The sequence below is a fragment of the Oreochromis niloticus genome, linkage group LG8 (genome assembly GCF_001858045.2).
Source record: "Oreochromis niloticus isolate F11D_XX linkage group LG8, O_niloticus_UMD_NMBU, whole genome shotgun sequence".
NCBI lineage: Eukaryota > Metazoa > Chordata > Actinopteri > Cichliformes > Cichlidae > Oreochromis > Oreochromis niloticus.
This window is the reverse complement of record NC_031973.2, coordinates 19,977,341-19,999,365: the sequence shown is the minus strand read 5'-3', so window position 1 is coordinate 19,999,365 and position 22,025 is coordinate 19,977,341. Positions and strand designations below refer to the sequence as shown.

Sequence of the window (22,025 nt, the reverse complement as noted above, 5' to 3'; positions counted from 1 at the left end):
GTGTTAAAAAACACACTGGAGTGACTTTCCCAGACATGCGGGCCGGATGTAAAAATTATGTGTACGCACAAAAAAACACTTTTTCCCAAACATATATCAGTATTTATAAAGGAAGATGTGCATGTGTAAATGTGCAGGCATACCCACATTACTCCAAACAACACAATGAAGCCTTTTATTAGTTTTTTTTAAATTTACAAATAAAATTAAAAACCTCACCACAACTAATTTTGAGTACTAACTTTATTCTTAACATTTTTTTAAATTATTGATCATTTCTAATGAGCAGTGGTTGTGTATAATGGTCTGCTTCCCTTGTGTGAACTCCTATCACTTTATATATATATATAAAACGATAACGATATGTATTGCGAAATAACTTTTTCTCGATAGAAAAATTAAACTATTGCGATAGACCTCATCTCTCTTGTCCTCTTAAAAAAAAAAAAAAAGAACAGCCAATCCAAATTAAGTAGCGCAGAGCCGAACCAATCACAGCCGCAGCGTCACGTCACGTGACTTGTTACGTACAGCACAAGCGCCAAGGCGCACATGTGTATTTGTTTTTGCAGCCGTGCAGCCCGGGTAATGAAGGAAATGAGTTTGCCGACTAGACAAAAATCAACCGAGAGCGTGAGCGAAGGTTACCGAAGAAAAAACGATGATGGTTCCAATGCCGGAGAGCTTGTCGAACCGAAGGGCCACAGAAGTTCCGTAGTGTGAAGGTATTTCGGCTATTTCACGTCTGACAAAAAACAGAGTAGCGCGCACTGTAAATTGTGCCGAAAGCAAGTCTGGAAATACAATAAAGCGGTGCATGCTCAATCTCTGACTGAAAGCGCTAATTCGTCATTCGGCTTTTGTCAGACTAAAGTCACTGTTAAAACTGTTTGAAAAGCTAAGCTATACAACAAGGAGAGATTAAGAATTAACTTTTAGTTCTCAGTTTATTTGATATTGACAAAAGTTAGTCAATTTTGTCTGTTCTTCTGTAAAACGACCTAAGATTTATTTTTAGAATTAATATTTTGTTTCTAAGTGGAATTGACAATTTAGTCTGTTTTGTTTGTTCTATTTTGAAACTTAAACGCTTTAGCGGCTGCCTTTTGTGTAGTTTGCAATATTTGCCTTTATCTGAAACTGAAGTCTCATGTTCCTTAAGTACATCTACCCTGTTGAACTTATTATGGGAAATAAATATTTTAATTAAAACAAGCTGCTGATTATTTCACATTTTACTTGTGAGCAATGGCACATTTAAATCTTACAAATATAGTTATTTGGCTTATATCGTGATATATATCGTTATCGCCTGAAATGAAAAAAACATATCGTGATATGAAAAAATCTTATATCGCCCAGCTCTAGACAAAAGGAAGCTACAATTCACAAGGGCAACATTTGGATGGTAGGGTTCAAATTTGATGTAAACAACATAAAAGCATGAATCCATCCTACTTTGTATCAATGATTCCGGCTGGTCCAGCTGGTGTAATAGTGTGGAGGACATTTTTGCAGCACATTCTGAGCCACTTAGTACCAGTTGAGCATTGGTTTTAGGCCACACCCTACCTGACTATTGTTGCTGACCATGTCCATCCCTTTATGACAACATTGTACCCATCTTCTGATGGCCACTTCCAGAAGGATCATGCACTACTTTACTATGCTCAAATCAAACACTTTTGGGATGTGGTTTGATGGTAGCTGACAAATCGTATAAGCCAAAGTCTCTGAGAACTGTGTCCAACACCGTGTTGACTCTATGCCATGAAGAATTAAGGCAGTTCTGAAGGCAAAAGGGGGTCTAACCCAGTACAAGAAAGGTGTATCTGATGGATAATGTCACCACAATCCATAATTATGGTAAAATTCAATCTCAAAATTCTGAAAACGCCATGATATTTCCTTGTCCATGGTAACATAGGTACCATAGTCAGTGTGTGTGTCAAGGTGGCAATTCTTCCAGAGCTGAAGAGGGCAACATATGGCTTAAAGTGTTCTAGTCTAAGCCTACAATCTGAACACGAGGAAGGAAGCCCACAAGCACAGGAAAAACCACATGTTGAAAATGGCAACTAGTGCAGCTGCGGTAGCTCTGCTTTGACAAGCCACGATGATTGCTGCGCAAAAGACAATACGAAAATCATGCTGTGGTCTTTCTCCTATCAAAGGAGGAAATATTCTTAATTTAGCAAAGCAAGCATCCAGATCTGTTCACAAAACTCAAGCTCAGCAACTTTCACAGTAACAATAGCTAAAGTGTTATCCTTGAGTTCTACTGAAATATGCATTTCATTTCCTGCAGCTGGCACTCCTATTGTGAGTCAACTTTTCTTCAGGCAAAAATGTTAGCAATGGCTAACATTGTGTACTAATACTAACATAATGTAACTGTAACACTAGTAGCTTAGTCTGCAACCATCCTCAGATTTCATCTGTCAGCCAAGTATAATGTTAACATTTTAAATAAATGATCTGCCACCCTGTCATGTTTTAAAACAACCTTTTAATAAAAGATTTTAAAATGGTCAACCCATGTACTTAAACATTATGTGTTATCAAATTGGATAGTGAGAATCATGTGGTTATACGGGTATTGGTTCCAACTAATAAATTTCTGATATCGTGACATTCCTAGTAACTAATGAAGTGTCCAATGAATGTACACTTTATTGCATTGTAGCAGGCACTGACTGACTACAGATCTACAGAGTTCAAAAAAGCTGAACAGAAAAAAGCTAACTGCCAAAGTAAGCAAGACCCTTACACGACACTTGGAGGTTAATCTCTTCCACGTCCTGCTATTTCAGTGACAATCTTTAATAAAAGAGTCACTTTATGTTTCAAATGTGTGTTCATCTGAAAACTTGCAGTTATGTATACACCGATGTATACTATTCAGCTATCAGGCATTTGGCAAATCCTTTAAAGCATGACTGATCTAGGACCGGCGTTTTACCGCTCGGTTAGCCAGCTCATTAAGTCACATTACCACTCTGGAGATGAGATACAAGTACTGACTGAAAGAATAACCACTAACCACTGTCTCCCTCTCAATATCTCACTCACTCACTCACTCACACGCACGCACGCACACACACTCGTGCAATCATCACAGCGAGACCGAGACACTTACCCGAGTCAGAGCTGGATGTGGCCACGGGCATTTTAGAAATTGGTTCTTCTGAGTATCCTCCACAAGACTTGTTAGGTCAACTGCAATAAAAAAGAGAGTGCAAAACGAGAAGGTAGATGCATTAAAAAACTAAAACCTTTATCTATCCCACTGCTGGGTTAGAATTAGGAATGAAATAAGCGACGGAGGGTAAAGTTGTGTTGTTAGGTTGAAGCTCAACACTGAGTGATCAGGAGAAGACTTAGTGTACAAATCCCTTTCTGGCACAAGCGCAGTCAATGGACTAAACATTCACACTAACAAGCTCCCACACAGGGTAATTGGTATTTAACTTTATTAAGATCTAAAAACAGAACAGCTAGTTGCCCTGGTAACATCTAAACAATTTTAGCCATTGTATCCGTTGGGAATACCATTAGCAACAGTTGGAAAGACTTTGTGAGTGGGTTCAGCAAGGCCAGTTATCACTAGCTTAGTGAGGATCTCTGCTGACTCTAATTGATCCATTTATCGTCATGAAAACGTAACAAGCGTCGCAGGCAGAAGACTGCAGGATTAACGATCTATTGTTCTGGGATCTAAAATTGGTTCCTCAAGTCATGGAGAATTTATGAGAATGCAAACAGTGAAAAGTAAATAAACGACATGGCGAATGAGGGGGAACATAAACTGAGCAGAACAATGAAGGGGAATCATGTCTGTAGAGAAACTGAAAATATAAGAGGAGGAGAAAAAGCAGGAAGTAACTGAAACGTATGCAAGGGAGTTAAAGAGAGAGGGAACAATGGTGAGGAAGAAGAGAGCGTTGCTGATAGGAGACAGGCAGCACTATCCAAGGATGCTAATTCCTGGTTGTCATGACAATAGCTATCCTTAGTGGAATAAATGCTGTAGTGGTCAAAAGTGAGCAATGTCACCACAGGGTCACCGTGTGTAAATGTCTGTGTCTGGCAACATAAAAATCCCACGTTAGCCTTATTGTCACATGGCTGATTTGGAGGGATGACGCTTCTTATCAATCCAGCACTTGAAGAGCTATACACCAAAGGGGAGAAATGGCACAAAAAATGCTACATTATGAATGTTTTCTGTCAGGGTTACAAAAAAATAAAAATAAATCCAAGCAGCAGCTTCCAGGAAGTGGAAAAAAAATCCAGTTCCTCAACTGGCCAATGAAGGCTGGTTTTACAAGTCAGTCTTCCCCCCACAGACTCCCATATATGTTATACATAACGGACAAAAAAAAACTATTTCTGTCTCTGTAACTACTTTACACTTCATCACAACTGTACTTCAATGGGGGTTTATGATAGGCTTCACCCAAACTAACTCAAATGACCAAACTGGACCTCTCAACTGTGTTTGGGGTTTGGAGCCTTTTGGATCTCTGCACTAACAGTCAGTCTGAGAAGTCTGCAGTCTCTATTTTATTGTAATCAGTATCTGAATCTTTGAGATGTATCCATAAGGTCAATGGAGCACTCCAATATGCCATCTAAATCTAATCAGTTCTGGTACCAAAGACCCAAGACAGTGTGGCCATAATGCTGATGCTGAGGTAGTAATGTCACAGTGGCTACGTCTACCTTTTTGTGTGTGTGCATAAATAAATACCAGAATAATACCAGATCAGTCTACTAAAATCAGACCCATACTCTAAGAGAAGTTGCGATTCCTGTCAACTATGGATGGACGAACAGACGGATGTTGGATGCCTCACTCATTTGTCCTTCAGCTGGATGAGCTAAAAACTTCTGTCTTTCTATCTTTTACCACTACTGAGCAAACGATATTTTTTAACTCCCCTTTAGGTTGAAATTTCCAATAACAAAGCTACTCAGAGCAGTTTTTTGTAGCCTATCAGTTGTCAGTGAACACAAACATAAAGATGTCTTTAAGCCCAGCGGTATCTAATCTTACTCATTTCATTCTCTGCACTGAGATCAAAATATTCCCAAATCATATTTGCTCAGATATAGTCTGCAGTTTTGTGCCTCAGCATTTTATCAACATATCCCAGGGCACCGATTGAAGATTCAGCTTATTAACTATTAATGTGACCCCACTGTGCTTTTTGGCCTACTTCGATGGCATACGCTGTAATAAAAACTATGATCTACCAAAATAAAGGGATCTTGGGATTACTGTGTTACCATCACACCTACCTCTTCCATCTGAATAAGTGTCAGAGTGATTTGTTTGGATATACTAATGATACCAAAGTGCTGTATATCATTATGCTTTTATTAGTTCGACTGGTTCCACTGGGCCGCGTGTTTTGATTCTGTCTGTGGTCTTTGGCCATTTATGCTTGCCTTATGTAACGAATCTACTTCTCTTTGCCCCCAGACATGCCATATCATATCACATCTGGAATAATAAAACCCAACTGAATGTAACTGGCCTTTAGAGAAAGGCTTTTGCATTTTTGATTTGCATTTCTGTGCGTGTTAATTTCAAGTGTATGCAACTTTATTATTTTTTTGCAGTTAGTAATTGTTCCTGGGTGCATTTTAACTTAATTCTAACATGCAATGATACCGGAAGTGTCCAAAACTGTATATTTGAAAGTAATTTACATAATAATGAAGCACAGATGGAAAATATTCTCATTAGATTGCTTGATTGCACGGGCAAAGGCCTCGTCTCATTCCTCTTTGTGGATTGATTATAACTGGAGGGCAGTATTTGATCTGAGGAGCAGTACACAAGGGCTGGATGTAAAAGAGATGGGCCATTGAAAAAAAGGATCTTCAATAATCGTCATAGAGTACAAAAAATAATTTTTTGGTATGACATGAGTTTTATCTGAATATACCAATTTGTTTAATAGTCTGCTCAATTACTTAGCAAGGACAATTTTGTGGTTTAATATGAAAAGAAGACAAAAAAGCTGCCTTATTCTGAAACACTCAGCCTTTTGTAATATTAATAGGGTAAATTTATTGAGAGTGAATGATGGTGTGGTCATAATTAAGTTTCAAATATTTTCAAATTAACCACTGAAAGACGTAGCTTGACAGTCTATTTCAAATCTGGCATTATTCCTCCCTTTTATAGTTTTTAGATCGCTTAATAACCCTTCTTCAAGTAGTATCACAAGTTTAAACCTACAAATCAATCTCATCACAAAGTTATTATATTTTGTATTTATAGGATTAAGCTATTTTTATTGCATCAGTGAGAAACAAATCTATTCTTTTGCTCACTAAAAGGACTGTTCTCTGGATTTGTGATTCATATGAATATTGTTGATGACAGTATTAAGGAAGAAGCTCCAATGTATCATTACTATTCTGTGATTGGATGATTTCCTAGCTGCAGATTTAGCACACAGCTGAAACTCCATCTAATAACAAGAGTTGATTGAGAGATATCTTGTACAGAGCCTTCATGAGTGACGTCACAAATAAATTGTTCAAGAGTTCTCCGCCATATTAGATACCATCAACGATTGCTGCACTGATGTGTATTTCCTGACTGGTTACCGAGTGATCCTGGTTTAAAGGTCCTCAAACTGTTCCTGAAACATTTTTGCTTTGTGGCAGATTGCATTATCTTGCTGAAAGAGGCCACAGCCATCAGGGAATGCCATTTCTATCAAAGGGCGTACATGGTCTACAACAACGCTTCGGCAGATGGTACGTGTCAACGTAACATCCACATGGACCCAAGCTTTCCATTGACCAAAACATCAGACTTCCTCCACCAGCTTGCCTTATTCCCATAGTGCATCTTGGTGTCAGGTGTTTCCTACGTGAGTCACACACACACACACACACACACACACAACTGGCCATCCCCAAGTGATGCTCACGTGCCAATTGTTTGTGCTTTCAGTGGTGGGCAGGGGTCAGCATGGGCACCCTGACTGGTCTGTAACTATGTAGCCTCAAACTACTGCAGACCAGAAACACCCCACAAGAGCTGCAGTTTTGCAGCTGTTTTGGAGATGGTCTGACCCAGTCGCCTAGCCATCACAATATGGCCCTTTTCAAACTTGTTAAATTCGTTACAGTTTTCCTGTTTCTAACACATCAACTTTGAGGACAAAATGTTCACTTCCTAACATGCCCACCTGCTAAAAGTTTCCATGATAAAGAGATAATCAGTGTCATTAACTTCACTTGTCTGTGGTCAGAATGTTATGCTTAATCTGTGTTACCTCTTTATCAGACTGTTCAGACCATATACATTCCAACCAGCTCTGGTTAGACTTCTCCTCCTTCCCTCTTTTGTCTTGCCATCACAAAAAAATAATAACTTTAAGATCTGCCCTACTTAGACCTGCAAGTAGTGATGCTAAAGAAGCAAGAGGAAGGTGGATCCCCTCACACATCATACCGCTTAAACCCCGAGGAACACAATTGAAAAGAATCATTTTGAAAAGTGAAAAAATATTAAAAATATATTAATTCAGTACTAAACAAGTATAATGCCTGATAATTGTCCAAATAATAACTGATATAACTCAAATCCACAAATTCCCTTCACTATAACTGTTAACATTGTTTAACCTTAAATTAAATACTAGCTTATTTCTTCTCTGGATAATTCATTCATTTCCACCTCTTTAGAAGTTTTGAATTTTTTATTTTTACTTAGTTTTCTGCTGAGTTCTGCTGTCAATTAGGTTTAAATACACCCCCTTTACAATGTCAAACACATGTTAGAAATCTCAATATTTTCAGCTACTGGGGCGCCAATATTCACACAACCGAAAGTTAACATCACTACCAGACGTTTTACACTCCATTTGTTCAGACGGCTGCTAGAGACAGCAAAATTAGAAATCTTTGGTGGTGGACTGTCCTTTCTAATAGCATTTGACTAAAAAGCCTGTGTCCACTAATTCATTTTTAAATTGAAATATGGTTGAGAGTCCCTCTCTGTTATCCACTAAAATGTGACATTTGGGTCTGAGATATTAATTATCCAGCCTGTGTATCCTGTTTCATTTACTGGGATTTGTAATTGTTCATTTTTTTCCCCTGAATCTTTTATTTAGATGGTTAAATTTCACTTTTTTTTCACATTTATTTTTAAATTTTTGTGATTTTTTTAAACTTTGCACTTCTGATGGGAACACCTACAGGCCGTGTTTCTAAAAGTGTAACAGTAAAACACATTCTTAGATGCTAAAGAACTCGTGGCTTTTGCAAAACTCTGATCCGAGTGGATCAGGTCCTTAATACCACATACCAGCCCCCCAAGCTTATCCGAGGCATCCCATGTTGCACTGAGAAATGACGGCGCTTGTTAAAAGTATGCAAAGACCACACAGCAGCTAAGAAGTCAAAGCCGACTGCAGCAGAGCTTGGCCGTGCAAGATACCGACACACCAGGAGGGTTGGAAGGACAGGGTGCCGAGAAGAGAGTCGAATCTTTTGAGCTTTTTACTCCGCTACTCTGCCTTTTGTAATATTAATACGGTAAATTAGTTGAGAGTCAATGATGGTGCGGTCATAACCAGCCGAGGCATTTTCTTGGTAATTGGTGCCATTTTCAGAGGGAATAGCCTGTTACATGTAACCAGTAATCAAGCTCTACAATCAAGGATAAAATAGGTATTTCTCAAAAATAACATTAAGGGTGAAGTTGTTCAAAATTACCATTTTTCACTAACTGCCTTTCTACTACAGACTACAAGAGACCCTGCATGCAGCTTGTGGGTCAGTGTGTCTCCACTGTATCGCAGCATCTAAACTATCTCTGCTCTCTGAGTGGTTTTTCCTTCTGGGTCCACATTAGTCAGCTCACACACACACACACACACGCTCATGCAGATCTCCATCTTGCTCACTGTATTGCAGGAAGAGAGCAGCTGTCATGACATCACATTTGCCGGCCTGCTATCATCTCTACATCAACTGTCAGTTCACCAAAACAAGAAGCAGGTTTGGTTCTTGTGGTCGACGTAGATAGAAAATTATATTTGTTTTAATATAGCTTACTCAACATTTCCAGTGGAACAACATTATTCTGGAGATTGCTGCAACACAGAATAAAGAGGGCAAAGGTCAGTTAAAAATATCCCTAAAGTTGAAGGGAATTCTTAATTCTGCATTCAGGGAATTCTTTGTTGCACAGACTGTAAGCCTACACTTGTGTGAACCCCATGCACTGTGATAAATTTATTATTAACTCCATTTCCTTTAAGGTAGTGCTTGCAGATATATGGCATACAACTGCAAAGAAAGCCTGTGTCCAATTTTTCTGAAATTGCACGCTCCAGGACACTTTGGCCTGGAGCAATGACACAAGCAGCGGCTCAGGTGTTTGTACGCCAAGTGTAAAACGCCTTGAGGTGTTCTCACAGTGAGGCTGCATTAAAGCCTGCACACATGCTCGCACATACAGATACACATGCGAGCACACAAGCACCAGCAACCAAACAAGTCTTAATCCACACATGCAGGCTGGCGTCACGCCTAAAAATAACCCTGTGCTCCCACAGGTTCAGCTCCTCTCATTACTTTACAAGGGAAAACTGTCGTATCCAAGACAACCGTGAGCAGCTCTTTTTCTGTTCCCCGGCGCTTTGCCATGGCAACAAGGGAAAATGCGTAAAATAATAATAAGTTGGAGCTAAAATTGGGTCTATTACAGTGTTTGAGCTACACTTCAACTCAGCTTTGCTCTTTGTCTGTGGAAAGGATTTCAGATTAGCTTTATATTTCAAAAGCATTCACACAACAGCCTGGAAATACATTTTGACAGATCTCACCAGCCAAAATTAAGCTTGTAAAAGACACATGACACCAAAACAAACCACAAATAAATCTATGGGAGAATTACATAAAACCCATTACTACAAAGAGCCAGCCAAACAAAGAAACCTACTGTTTGAGACAATCATGTTGTTGCACTCACACATGCATGCAGCTGGGCTTCACAACAGTCAGTTGTTTGGTGACAGAGATATCTATGTTTCTTGTTCCTGTTGTAAAGATGCAGGTTAGTGGATTCGAATGAGAAATGCACCGATCAACTGGACAGGGACTGGATTGGTCAGTTTTCCTAGACAGGCGGGCAGCCAGTCGGCCTCCTATAATTACAATTAAAAGTCTATTTCGTGTCTATACAACACGCCCGCATGCAGCACACGGAAATCACTGCATGCATACTCACACCCACACGCTAAAATGTCACTAGCATGATAGAGCCTCACCGTGACACAAACTTGACCAAAGTAAACTGTGGGGGGGACCTGAAATACACAAACCTAATGAGACGAGCCTTTGCCCAACTGAACATGGTCATTTTAAAGACACGAACAAAGAAGTGGCTAAAGCTAGCCAAGAGCCTCGGTATGAGCAAAGGATCAAAACATTTATGAGTGAAAAAGAGAAAAGTATTGGTGACATGTTATGTAATTAAGTTATAAGCATACTGAAAAATAATGTATGTACCCGACAACTGTTTTGTTATATAAATCAGTTGGACCTGTTTTTGTTTGATAGGGTAAAATATGTCAGGTAAAGGTGGGCGTACAGCAGCTAATATTCATTTAGCTATTGGTATCTTTTTTCATTAGCAGAGCGCTTTTTTCCAGTTGTTTAAGCAAGAGAAGATCCTGTAACCTACAGCAGTTTAAGAAAATTTGTTAAGTTTAATCATTTCTTTAATTATTATCATTATTATTATTATTATTATTATTATATCAGTTATAGCTCTTACAAAGAAAAATGAAATTGGCAGAAATTGGTATTGGCAGGTCATGTGTAAAAAAACCCATCAGAAGCTGGAATCAGCCAAGAAAACGACAGTTGTTGCATCTCTAATTGAAACATTGTAGGAAGGGAGCAATGTAAAAAAATGTGTTTAATTAGACCCAGTGCTTGCTTTGTATACAGAAAGACAATGGTAATTAAAAACTGGACATCATTGAAAATTGTCTTTTAAATGCAAAAAGCTAATAACATTGTGCTGGGGATAAAATATTATCAGCCATGTTTCACAAAACACAAATTATACTTGACCTTCTAATAGGAAGAATGACATTTATACTGAAAGAAAAAACAAATACATTTGTAAAAGTCTGGAGATATTTTTTAAACTTTGTAAAAAATAAAATCAATCGGGACAATTGAATGTCATGACTTAGCAGCATTATATATTTCAAATTGACAGCTCAATTCAAGGATATGTAGTACCATGTGTCATAAAAGAGGAGGAGCTTTTGGTTATCTTTGGGGCTTTCTTTTTTGTTTAAATTTTACTATTGATCTGTTCAAAAACAGCTAAAAAGTAGACTGTAAAAAACTTTAGGTGGCTGTACTGTTATTTTTTATTGTATGTCTAATGTGAATTAGCATGGGATTAGTTAAGGAAACTGTGTGGATGAACCAGATGAGGAAAAAATAGGATATTTAAGCCTCCCTTTTGGACAAAGTCACCACACAACTTAAATATATTTAGCTGGATTTCACTGGACAAAACAAAAGTTATGGGTCTTTTCTCATTTATTTATATAGAGGCACAGTTAAAATAACTCTCCAGAGGAATATTAAACTCATGCTTATCGCCTCATATGAAGTCAAACTTGATTTAAAGTGGGCTAATAATAGTAACAGTAATAATAAACTCCAAAAATGTTCCCTTTCTTTTAGTGTAAATAAAGACAAGCACATTCCCGGAACATTCATGTTAATGGGCCATTCATCTACAAAACAGACAATGAAAAGCCCTGTTTGTCTTAAAATAAGTGCAATTTCACTAATATGTGTATGTTTGTGTGTTTTCCCCATACAGTCAGTGTATTACATGTGCATTATAATGTACAAATCACACTTTAAAGGCACAATGACATTTTGGAGCTAATAAAAATATCTGATATTTTGCCATCTTGAAAAAACTTTAGGCTTCCATACATTTCCACTACTGTGTAATAGTACTGGAATACCAGGAGCAGCAGTCTGTTTAATAAAAACCAAAATGTCAGTGACGTAGTAGCTCTTCTGACTCATGATCCATCAAAACTCACACATTATTTTAATGTTTGATGTACTGAAGAAAGTGGTTTTGTTATCATTGTTTGACTATACTTCACAATAATGAGTTTCAATCCCATCCAGAACAAATTAATCGCATTACCAACCAAATGCGAGTGTTCGAGCTGAGGAATCACTGTGTCACAGCACTGACCATATTATTGATGTTAGCATAATGGTAACAGGAATGCCCCACCCACACCTTCCTAATGTGGGAGTCTAATGACTAATAAGATCATGATCAGCACCTTTTAACAGGATTCAAGTGTTACAAGTGTGTAGCAAAGTGACATTTCAAGCTTTCCCATCATTTTGCATTTCATGTTCTTTCTTTATCAGTATGTACATGCAAAAATAATCAATATAAAAAAATCTTACGTTAATGACACAACCACCCATGACCCTAGCTTATGACATTATTATGCTATAAATAAACCTAATGATGAGCACACGCCAACGCTCATTTTGTGATCATTACAAACCAGAGCAATAAGTACGCAAAGAAAAATTGAAAACTCAAAGTCAACTTTATTGTCAATTCTGCACAGAACATACACAGGATCAAAATTTTGCTTCCTCCGGCCTACGACATGCAGCTAAGATAAAAAAATTAAATAAAGTAAACTAAAACAGGGCGCTGTAAGAAAACGAGATATAGGTATGAAAATAATTATTTGTATGTAATCTGATTTCAACAAGATACATTCAAGCTTATAAACAACGATTAGGCTATATGCATTATTTAAATTATTTGTATAAAATATCAAGTATAAATGAATTACTTGTAAAGCAACAAATATGACCTGATGTGTGTTTAATTAAATTCTGCCCAGCGCTCTAAGAGAAGCAATTCTTTTCCATTGTAAATGGATTAGAAATTTGTTTCTTTGCTTTGTTAAAAACTAAAATAATTTAATTTAAATAGTCAGTTAAGCCAAAACCACAAGCCAACAGCGTTTCTTCACTTTCCACTACTGATATGCTATCACACAGTAGTGGCTTTATGTGCCAACTCCTTAAGATGTGATGAAGTTGTAACATCTGCTGCTAAAAGTGCTGCAATATAACTTCGAACAAGCATACTTTAAAACATATTAAGTTCTCTCACCTACATGGATTCATTTTTATTATTCTTACAGAAAAAACATATTACAGCTTAGCAGGTCTCATGAAATCTTCTAGGAGAACATTGGTATGTTCATTCTTTCCTTAAAAAAATGGAAGAAGTGCCCTTAATATCACCTTCTGATGATCATATTAACTTTCAACTCACTACAAATACTGACACATATCATGATAGTGTGTGGAGGTCTTTTGAGGGAAACGTTCAACTGAAAACCAGTTTAAATCAGTGTTGAGTGATTCAAAATAAAAGTGTGCTCTGCTCCCCACATGCATATTAATACACCCAGTGTACAACAGTTTGGCTGCAGGAAGAAACAACATGGAAAAGAACACCAGATGTAGTTTTCCGTTGAAGAGATTGAGGTTGATAATGAAACTTTATCTTAACGGGGCTTTAAAAATCTAATTGTAGATGGCAAATGATTAACAATCAGCTAACAGCTTTCAGACCCCATGGCCATTTCTGCCACGAGACAGTTTGTGATTCTCAAATAGTTCAATTAAGTTCATTATCTCCTCTGTCTTTTGCTTTGTATTTGGCTTTATGCTGGATTGCACAAAAAACCCCAAAAAACAACCAATTTTCTATTTTAAAGCAACATGACTACAATTTAGTGCAATCACTGCATATCATTTGAAAACCAGATATTTAATAGCCTGTGGTTTAAGTGTTACGAGTCTTCCTTTTCCCTCTGGTGACAGGGATTGTAATTAGACTTAAATGTCATGTATGTATCAGTGAAAGGGTAAAGGGCTTAGGCAAAGTGCTGCGAGCTACCCAGGGGAAGCTTTAACAATCAGCACCCTGGCTGGATTTCATTAAAGGATCGCTTTTTCTTTTTGTCGTGATGGAATATAATTGTAGGTGTTTCACTGAACCCAAATGTTTTACATGAAATAACTTACATTAGCCTGACTAATATCAGCATTTATCAAGTATAACGCAATACAGTATGCCATGCGTAAAAATATTAAAATTACAGTGCAATACAGATACTTTTAGTACAGCTCTGGAGTACGCTAACAACATCTGACGCCAGCTTTGTAATGTTTCGGTTTGTCTCTTCATTTCAGCAGCTTTCATTACAAAATGACTAGTTGCTTCATCAACAGTAGTGTGAAAACAGCTTTAGTAAACACAGCGAACGGGTACAGTCATGTGAAAAAGGAAGTACATTCTTTCCCAAGAGAAATCTAAATGCAGAAGCAGAGTGTGATAAAACTAAGTACACCCCATGATTCAAGAGCTTGTAATTTTTAGCAAAATTACGTGAAGTAATCATTCTCCGTATGACTTTATCAGCCTCCCACATCATTATGGAAGAATTTTGGTCCACTCTACCCCAATGTGACGTTGTTGTGACATCTTTTATATGTCATTTTTGCACGTCTAATTTTGGTCCACTGAAGGGGACGTCTAGTGTTGTCGTCCGTACGATCTCCACGTATGGGTTACTTTGACTCATTATAGAAGTCATTTTTGCTTCTATAGCCTCTGTAGCCCCATGTTTCCAGTGGGTGGAGGCCATGTTTTTTTGTTCAGTAACAGTTATGTGTGAAGGAATGCAGACCAAAGTTCAAATGTTGAACGTCATATTGATGTCTAAGTTGGGTCATGGCTGGACGTCGAAATCGTAGACTTAGTTTGGACCGACGTACCCAATATAGACATGATCTGCACATCTTACTGACATCCAATGTTTAGTTGGTGGGTCCTTGCAGTTTCACTGAGCATTGCAGTGTCTGACCTTCAGGTGAATTTGTTGGGATGGCTATGCCCAGGAAGATTGGCAATTATCTCGAATGTGCTCCATGTGTAGAATTTTCATAAATCATAAATTTCAAATTCTTTATCAATGACCTTATAACCTTTCCAAGAAGACAACGATTGCTTTTCTAACATACTTCCTGATATCTTTCTTCCTTGCATTTATGGTAAAACACACCTGAATACTCTAGACCAGCCAAACTGCAAAAACCTTTGCTTTTATAAAGATGATCAAACTTACTGATTATTACTTAATCAAATGCCTTTGATTAGCAGCACCTGACTGGCATTTATGCCATTAATTCCTATGGAAGCAGTAAGGATGTACTCAGTTGTCCACTGAGTTTTGCTAAATAAGTAATCACGTGTTTTATGTCATGTGTTGCTCATGAAGTTGTATTTGGACCTGCAAAAGAACAGATGACTTTTTATTATGTTCTGATAGGAAAACCCTTTGAAACTGAAAATTGCATTACAATTCTGTCCCCCAAAAGAGACGTCTAGTACCGGTAGCCTAGCAGACGACCAGTCCACCTTTTTTTTTTGCCGGGATGTGAACATGTTTATTTCTGTTGTTAAATTAGGCATTTAAACGTGGGGTCCGTAGGGATTCACTCTTACAGCCACCTTCAAGTGGCCATTCTAGTGAGTGTAGGTTTTGGCACTTTCACTTTGGCTCCCTTTTAAAGCTTTGCAAGTTGCCGCCTGGTGCTGAAGGGGCCGAGGTGGCAGGTAGAGAGTAATGAGCAGGTCATTTCTTATGAATAGAGGTTGGGAAAAGATGCTGAGGCTATGTGAACCACGACTCATTAATCTCCCTGTGGAATCAAGCGTGGATGGGGCCTTTCTTTTAGCCTGCTACAATTGATTAGAATTCCTAGTTGATGCAGTAATTCATCACTGGGGCTGTGAAAGCAGTAAGCTGAACAGAGTCACAGTTGAGAATCACTAAAGGTGGTTTGACTAAGAGTATTCTGTATGTATCATAAAATAATGTTTTATTGCATTTGGTTGTGACTCACACGTAGCTCTTTGAATCCTCCTGAAAGTTTGAGTAATACAAAAGGATTAGTGTTTGTTTATGCACTAAACTGAGGCTATGACATGCTGACATTTTTCTCTTGATCTAAATCAATGCCTAGAACTACATTTATTTACATTTTCCTTGCGCGAGGCATATATTCTCACTTTATATAAACAACAAAAAAATAAATAAAAGTTTAAAGCAAAGCTGCTAAATGATTAAAGAACTCCTTCGGAAATCTTTCTGTTGAAGTGGAGCCACAACTGCCAGTCTTCTAGTCAGTCCCCAAAGCTGGGAAATTTATGGTAAACCTCACACTTCCAAAATAAAACTGATAAGAAGGCAGAAGTTTCTTTAATCCCAGTAAAAAAGCTCTTCGAATGAGATCTGTTTGATTGAGATTTGATATGAAAATCCAACAGCGCCATTTTCACTTTTGTTATGGCGCTTTTAGGGAAACTTGGAATAAATGTTTATCACGTGGAGGGCTCTTCCAAAAAAAACAGCAAAATTCTGTAACGATTCATTTCTGTACAGGAGATTTCAACAAGGCACTTTCCTCCAGAGGGAAAAATATTTGTTACACCTTAAAAAAACCTATAAAAATCCCAGTCTTTGACAACATGAAACTCAAACATGTTTATTTGTTATAATTATTTGAAGCTGCTCCACAACCGTTAACGTTATTTTTACAGAAATGACAAATGTCTTACCAATTGGACTTTAGCCATGATCTAAATAAGTGAATAAAATCTGTCTCAGCTGAAGTCATGCTACTGCAACAGACCCCCAATCTCCTCTACAAACTAAAAACATCTGTTACAACTCAGCACTGTATCATGTAGATTATGGATCCAAATGCAGGACTCAGGAAACAAAGACTCAACATTCAGTTTTTAAGCTGTCAGCTCAAAGTGAATACAGAAAGTCCAAAACATTTGCAAAGCAGGGACCCCAAACACCAGAAATCTCAGGAAACACGAGGCAAGCTGACATACAGGTATGAGGGATGATACGACAAAGGACATGGGACACAAGATAAAAATCGGTCAAATGCACGCTTGTTTCAGTGAGTGCATCTTTAAACATTAATGTCATAAAACACTGATTAATAAATAAAAACCTTGGTCAAATTTTTGGATATCCAATCTTATTGTCATCAAAACAAACCTAAACGCCTCTAATCTATAAATCAGACAAACTCTGTTGGCTACAAATTGTTGAAGAACAATCTGGAATACATTTTAAAGAAGGCACACTTTTAGGCAACAGCATTAAACACAACGTGGTAGTTATATATTTTGCTACATTTTAATTTAGAGGTAAAATAAATAGCAATGGTCATTGCCCCTACTTAAAGGAATAATAATAATAATGTCCAGGCTAAATCAGAAACAAAGGTCATTTTAATGTTTTTAATTTAAAGACACTAGCAGTACTTTTTAGACTAATATAACGATAATATTCCACATTATAGATTACTTTGCGGCTCTATGCCTAAATAAACCTTTTATTGTGTATCTTCTCTCTTATTGCTCGTTATTTACAAATCAGGCGTTTTGTTGGTTGGGTAGTCCTCACGCGCTCCAACACCTGCACTTATCCCCACTACACGGGCATGCGCAATAGCATCGAATCTAGTCTGTTACCAATGTTCCCAACAAATCATTTCATTGTACAAAAAAAAGACAATAATTCTGCCTTAGGTTGTCATACAGAGCAATACTGTTTGCCTGTTCTGACTTTACACAGAAGCAAACAGCGTGTAGCCTGAGGCCAATTAGGCTAGCTCAATAAAAATTGCATTAGTGCCCCCCTCCCCAGGCGAATGAGCGTAACCTCGAGAAACGACTCCACGACATTACCTGGATTTTAACAGGAATTCGTAACGGCAGCACGGTCTCTTCTCCTCAGAAACGCTCATAAAGACAAGGAGTGATATAGCTGGACTTCTTTGTGGAGGGTAGGGTAGCTTTAATGACAAGAACGGGGTAATGAAGACTGCACGTAGCCTGTAACAGTAGACACCTGGCGAGTGGGGAAGGTAGACTACGCCGCTGGGAAAGGCTTTGCTTCGATTAACGGCATTAATGCTACCCACTGCCGCTAAAAACTAAACACCGCGTGAAAAATAAATAAATAAATAAATAAACCACAGGATGAGGTGCTCACCTGCCCGGTCACCTTTATCCGGACGCCCTCTCGATATGAGATGCAGCAAGAAGAAGAAGAAGAAGGTGTGAGATATCAGACTGACAGTTGCTGGAGCTCGGCAGCCTTTTTTCCCCCTCTGTGCAGTCACTTTCACAAAACCAGCAGCTACCCACACAAACTGCTATCTTTAACGAGACAGCACATAAAAGGGCTCGCGTGCTGATAGAAATGGATCCATTGATTAAAAGCCAGGAGGCTGCCGGATATTAAGCACCGGTCTTGTTTCCCCTCCAAAGGACGTCCAAGAAGGCTTTGTGATGGCAAACGCGTGTTTTGGGCTCGTGCCCCTGTGTGAAGTTAAAGCCTGTCCACTGCCGTCGATGTGAACCCATGCAGGAGCAGCAATAGGAGAGCAGAACTTGGAAATGTGCGTTTTCTAGTTATATAGTGACACCTAGCGGCAATCAAAGTCATTGCCGTTACAGTGCAGCTGCTACAAATACTCTTACTCCCATCCTCCTATTACTACTACCACTATTACAACAACTACTACTAATAATAATAATAACAATGCAGGATTACAAAAGCACACGTTGGTCAGTGTAATACTTTAAATTCACAGAGGTGTTTATTGTAAATTTGATTTCAATACAAATTATTTACACATTTGGGAGAAGAATTATTATATGTACTTAGAAGGGCAAACAAACATAGTGAAGCAAATAGGCATACATGCTTATCATATAATTAAACATATGGCATCACCGGATCCCGAGCAGGTTGCTTCTTGAGGATGTGTTGGTAGTGCGGGATTGTGTGTTGAAATTGGACTCATTTACCACTGGTCAACATAGTCAGAGCTGTTAAGAAAAGAGAGATAGTTTTAAAAAATGGTTTCATTACTTGATGCCCGCTGCATCTTAATAAGTGGTTTGTAAAAGCGCTAAAAGATTTCTCATAGTTAAATAATATAGTCGGTTTAGTCTGAGTATTAATTAACTGTTGCTTTCTGGTAATGGGGCTCTTATTCAATATTGGTTATTAGCCTGCCTAGTGAATTTGATACACCTATTTCAATTTTTTCACATTAAAAAAAAGAAAATCTTCTAGGCATCATGGCATGTTACTCACCGTGGCTCAGTGTCTTGGTTTGAATTTCCTCCATACAGCAGCCAGGCCACCGCCTCCTCAGGGGTTGATCTCTTCCCATACCTGAAGAAAGTCCACACCAGCATATTTAACAAGTACGACTAAATATTAGAGGTTCTTGCTCACGTGATAACTCTCTCTGCTCTTCAGCATTAGCATTTCATCAAGTGCTCTGGTATGACACCATGAGGCTCACTATGAATTTCAACATAAGAACCAGGCAGGTCAGCTGAATGCTGCATGTTGAGTCTCTGAGAGCCAGTTCTTTCTTTGGTCTCTGCAGTCTGCATATCAGTTCTGCAATTGTCTGAGTGCAAAGCAGGATTTTCAGGTTCACTGCCCACTGTACAACAAGGCAAACATACCAATCAGGTCTGACTATAGTACTGAAGTCTCTTTACTGAAAATCAATGCTTGGCCGCTGAAGAGCAAACCTGCTTCTATTTGAGGTAGGAGGGGCTGCATTGTGAAGCCCTTTGAGTTCAATAGTAGATTCAGCTCTTTTAATTACCTTTAATGACATTATTGACTACACTCAGCATCCATCTACAGGGAAACCTAAGCACCCAGACATGTAAAAATCTAACTTTCAATATTTATGACTCAGCTTTGACTTTCACCTGTCAGGAAACAAGGAAAATGAAAATGTATTAGAAGATTTGGAGTATCAACAGAAGCATCACAGTCTTTCCTCTGGTCTGAAGCCAGACTGCTCTTATTGTCACTATTAAGCAGAATTATTAAGCATAATAACCCAAAAGTGTTGTCTGGATTGCAGAAAAAGAAAAATAGCTGGACTCTTCACCAGCATCTGAAAAGCGTTGATTTAAAGTGTTAAACAAACCTTACGTGACTGAGTCATGCCACAACGGGAGGGCTTCCATGCCCCATTTGGCAAACCTTGCAAACCTGTCCTTGAGCCCAAGACTTTAATCCCTCACATCAAAGGACTTTGTATCTGATCCAACCAGAGCATGAAGAGGTACCGCATCCCTACAAGTTTATCCAGCATCTATTAGCCTTCTTCTCTTCTTTCTCACCTTTTCCATCTGACATATTAGCTTATTTAAGAAAACAACCTGATGAAAACAACTCCTTTAACTTTCTTTTAGAGACTCACCTCTGTCTGGTGATGAGGTTGACATAGTGCCTGACGGCTGCGTGGTATTTGGCCCAGTCCTCCGGTGAGGCGTCGCTCCCGGGGCTCTCTGGTTTGGGAGGGTAGGCGTCCGCAAAACTGCTCAGACACACCAGGATGCAGACGACGAGCGCTGCGAGCATCATCCACGATCTGAGCGTGTTGGCCATCTGAGGAGAGAGGAGGAACGATCACATCAAAGGCAAAATCTGCTAAGGCTCTGTTTCACAGGAATACAGAGTATTACAAAGGTTATATGAAAGTACGCAAAGTGGCAATAAGTTTCGCAGTGTGTGTGTGTGTCTGTGTGTGTTTGTGGTGAAGTTAAAAATCAAGACGCAACAGAGAAACAGAGGAGTAAGAAATAACTTACTGTCTGATTTGTCTCCTGATGATGTGACTGTCACCTCGGCAGTGCACCTCTCTTGTTTCTCTCCTCTCAGTTCACGGTTTTTATATAGTCTGGATGGACATCTGATGCGCACTGAGTTAACGATTAACCACACCCCCCGGCTTTAGTGGCCGTGCGTAAATGGGGTAATTATTTCCCCCACGAAAAAAAAAGCAGAAACTAAACTTAAGTGCCTGGGTTCCGATATTTGGCTTTTATCTGAATTCTGAAGTTTTATTGGGTTTATGGGGGGGAAAGACGCTGGTTTTACTGTTGGGTTAGCCAGTGTGGGTTCAGCACCACGAACAGCGCATCAGGGCAACAATATAGAAAAGAACACAAACCGCTCTTTAGAAACCATAGCATGGCGTTAATAGGAGTGAGATATATAATGTTTAACATGTGAGAGAAAACATTATAACACACATTACATATTAACTCTGTAACCTATCACTGTTCTCACATAGTCCTGCTTTATTTCACGATTACTCAGTGAACTGTTATTTTGTTACACTGCCTTGTTCCCATAGCGGAAAACTTTCTGTATTTCTTTGCATTTATGTGAATGAATTCATTCTATGATGAATGTGTTGTCTATGATGCAGCAATGCAACTATAAATTCTGCTGCATAGATTTTTAGTTCCCTTCACTTTTTTTCTTGGTTTCCAAGAAAGAAACCTTAAGAAAATTCATTAACATCAAACCAGAGTCCCCCTCCTCTCTCTCTTTTTAAATAGCATGTAAAAAAAAAAAATCCAAATTAATAACACCACAAATATCATAAATATCAAAGTTTTCTAAATCCTGGCATATAATTGTTAATTTGCAGACATTGTTGTCTATTTCCCAAAATAACCTTTGAGCCAAGCACAAGATCTTTAGTAAGTGGTTATGTCAGTATCAGAAAGTTTATTTCAGTTGATCTTTCATTTACTTTTATTTTTAATTAAACTTTTTTTTGGCAGCTGGGAGTTTAATTTGACTAGACAGGTAGTGGTGATGGCATGCTTATAAGAATAAGATTTTTTTTTTTTTTTTTTAAAGATTTGTGGAAATTTCTGCTTTTACTTTAAGAAAAGAGACTTCTAGAATTGTCCTAACTTGTGTAATTATTAGTCTGAACATGCTTAGCTTGCTTTGAAT

General features: G+C 38.3%; 2 protein-coding genes across 5 annotated transcripts in view; both read right to left on the bottom strand.

Annotated features, from left to right (window-relative positions):
- mpp2b (MAGUK p55 scaffold protein 2b) overlaps nt 1-18,612 on the bottom strand; it is a 45,252-nt gene extending 26,640 nt beyond the window's left edge. Inside the window, exons 1-2 of one of the 4 annotated variants that reach the window (XM_013274090.3) lie at nt 18,222-18,612; nt 3,140-3,219 (exon numbers count right to left, since the gene is read on the bottom strand). In XM_013274090.3, the coding sequence (XP_013129544.1) occupies nt 3,140-3,170 (31 nt within the window). In that variant the 5' untranslated portion in view covers nt 3,171-3,219; nt 18,222-18,612. Of the gene's footprint in view, nt 1-3,139; nt 3,220-17,914; nt 18,122-18,221 lie in introns of those variants that run through there. The other 3 variants (XM_025909850.1, XM_013274082.2, XM_013274088.3) reach the window with 3 other exon arrangements.
- A 194-nt stretch (nt 18,613-18,806) lies between these two features.
- pyyb (peptide YYb) lies at nt 18,807-20,969 on the bottom strand. The gene is made up of 4 exons (XM_003438748.5): nt 20,864-20,969; nt 20,473-20,660; nt 19,335-19,415; nt 18,807-19,063 (listed from the first exon to the last, which is right to left on the bottom strand). Exons 2-4 carry the CDS (start codon nt 20,658-20,660, stop codon nt 19,039-19,041), a joined length of 294 nt encoding a protein of 97 aa, XP_003438796.1. The 5' UTR covers nt 20,864-20,969; the 3' UTR covers nt 18,807-19,038.
- Between the last annotated feature and the right edge of the window lie 1,056 nt (nt 20,970-22,025).

Coding starts and splice junctions, on each gene's coding strand:
- pyyb (XM_003438748.5), bottom strand. CDS start 20,660: ATGGCCAACACGCTCAGATCGTGGATGATGCTCGCAGCGCTCGTCGTC. Junction 19,416..20,472: donor AACCTCATCACCAGACAGAG/GTGAGTCTCTAA, acceptor GACTTTCTTCAG/GTATGGGAAGAGATCAACCC. Junction 19,064..19,334: donor AACCAAGACACTGAGCCACG/GTGAGTAACATG, acceptor TTTTCTTAACAG/CTCTGACTATGTTGACCAGT.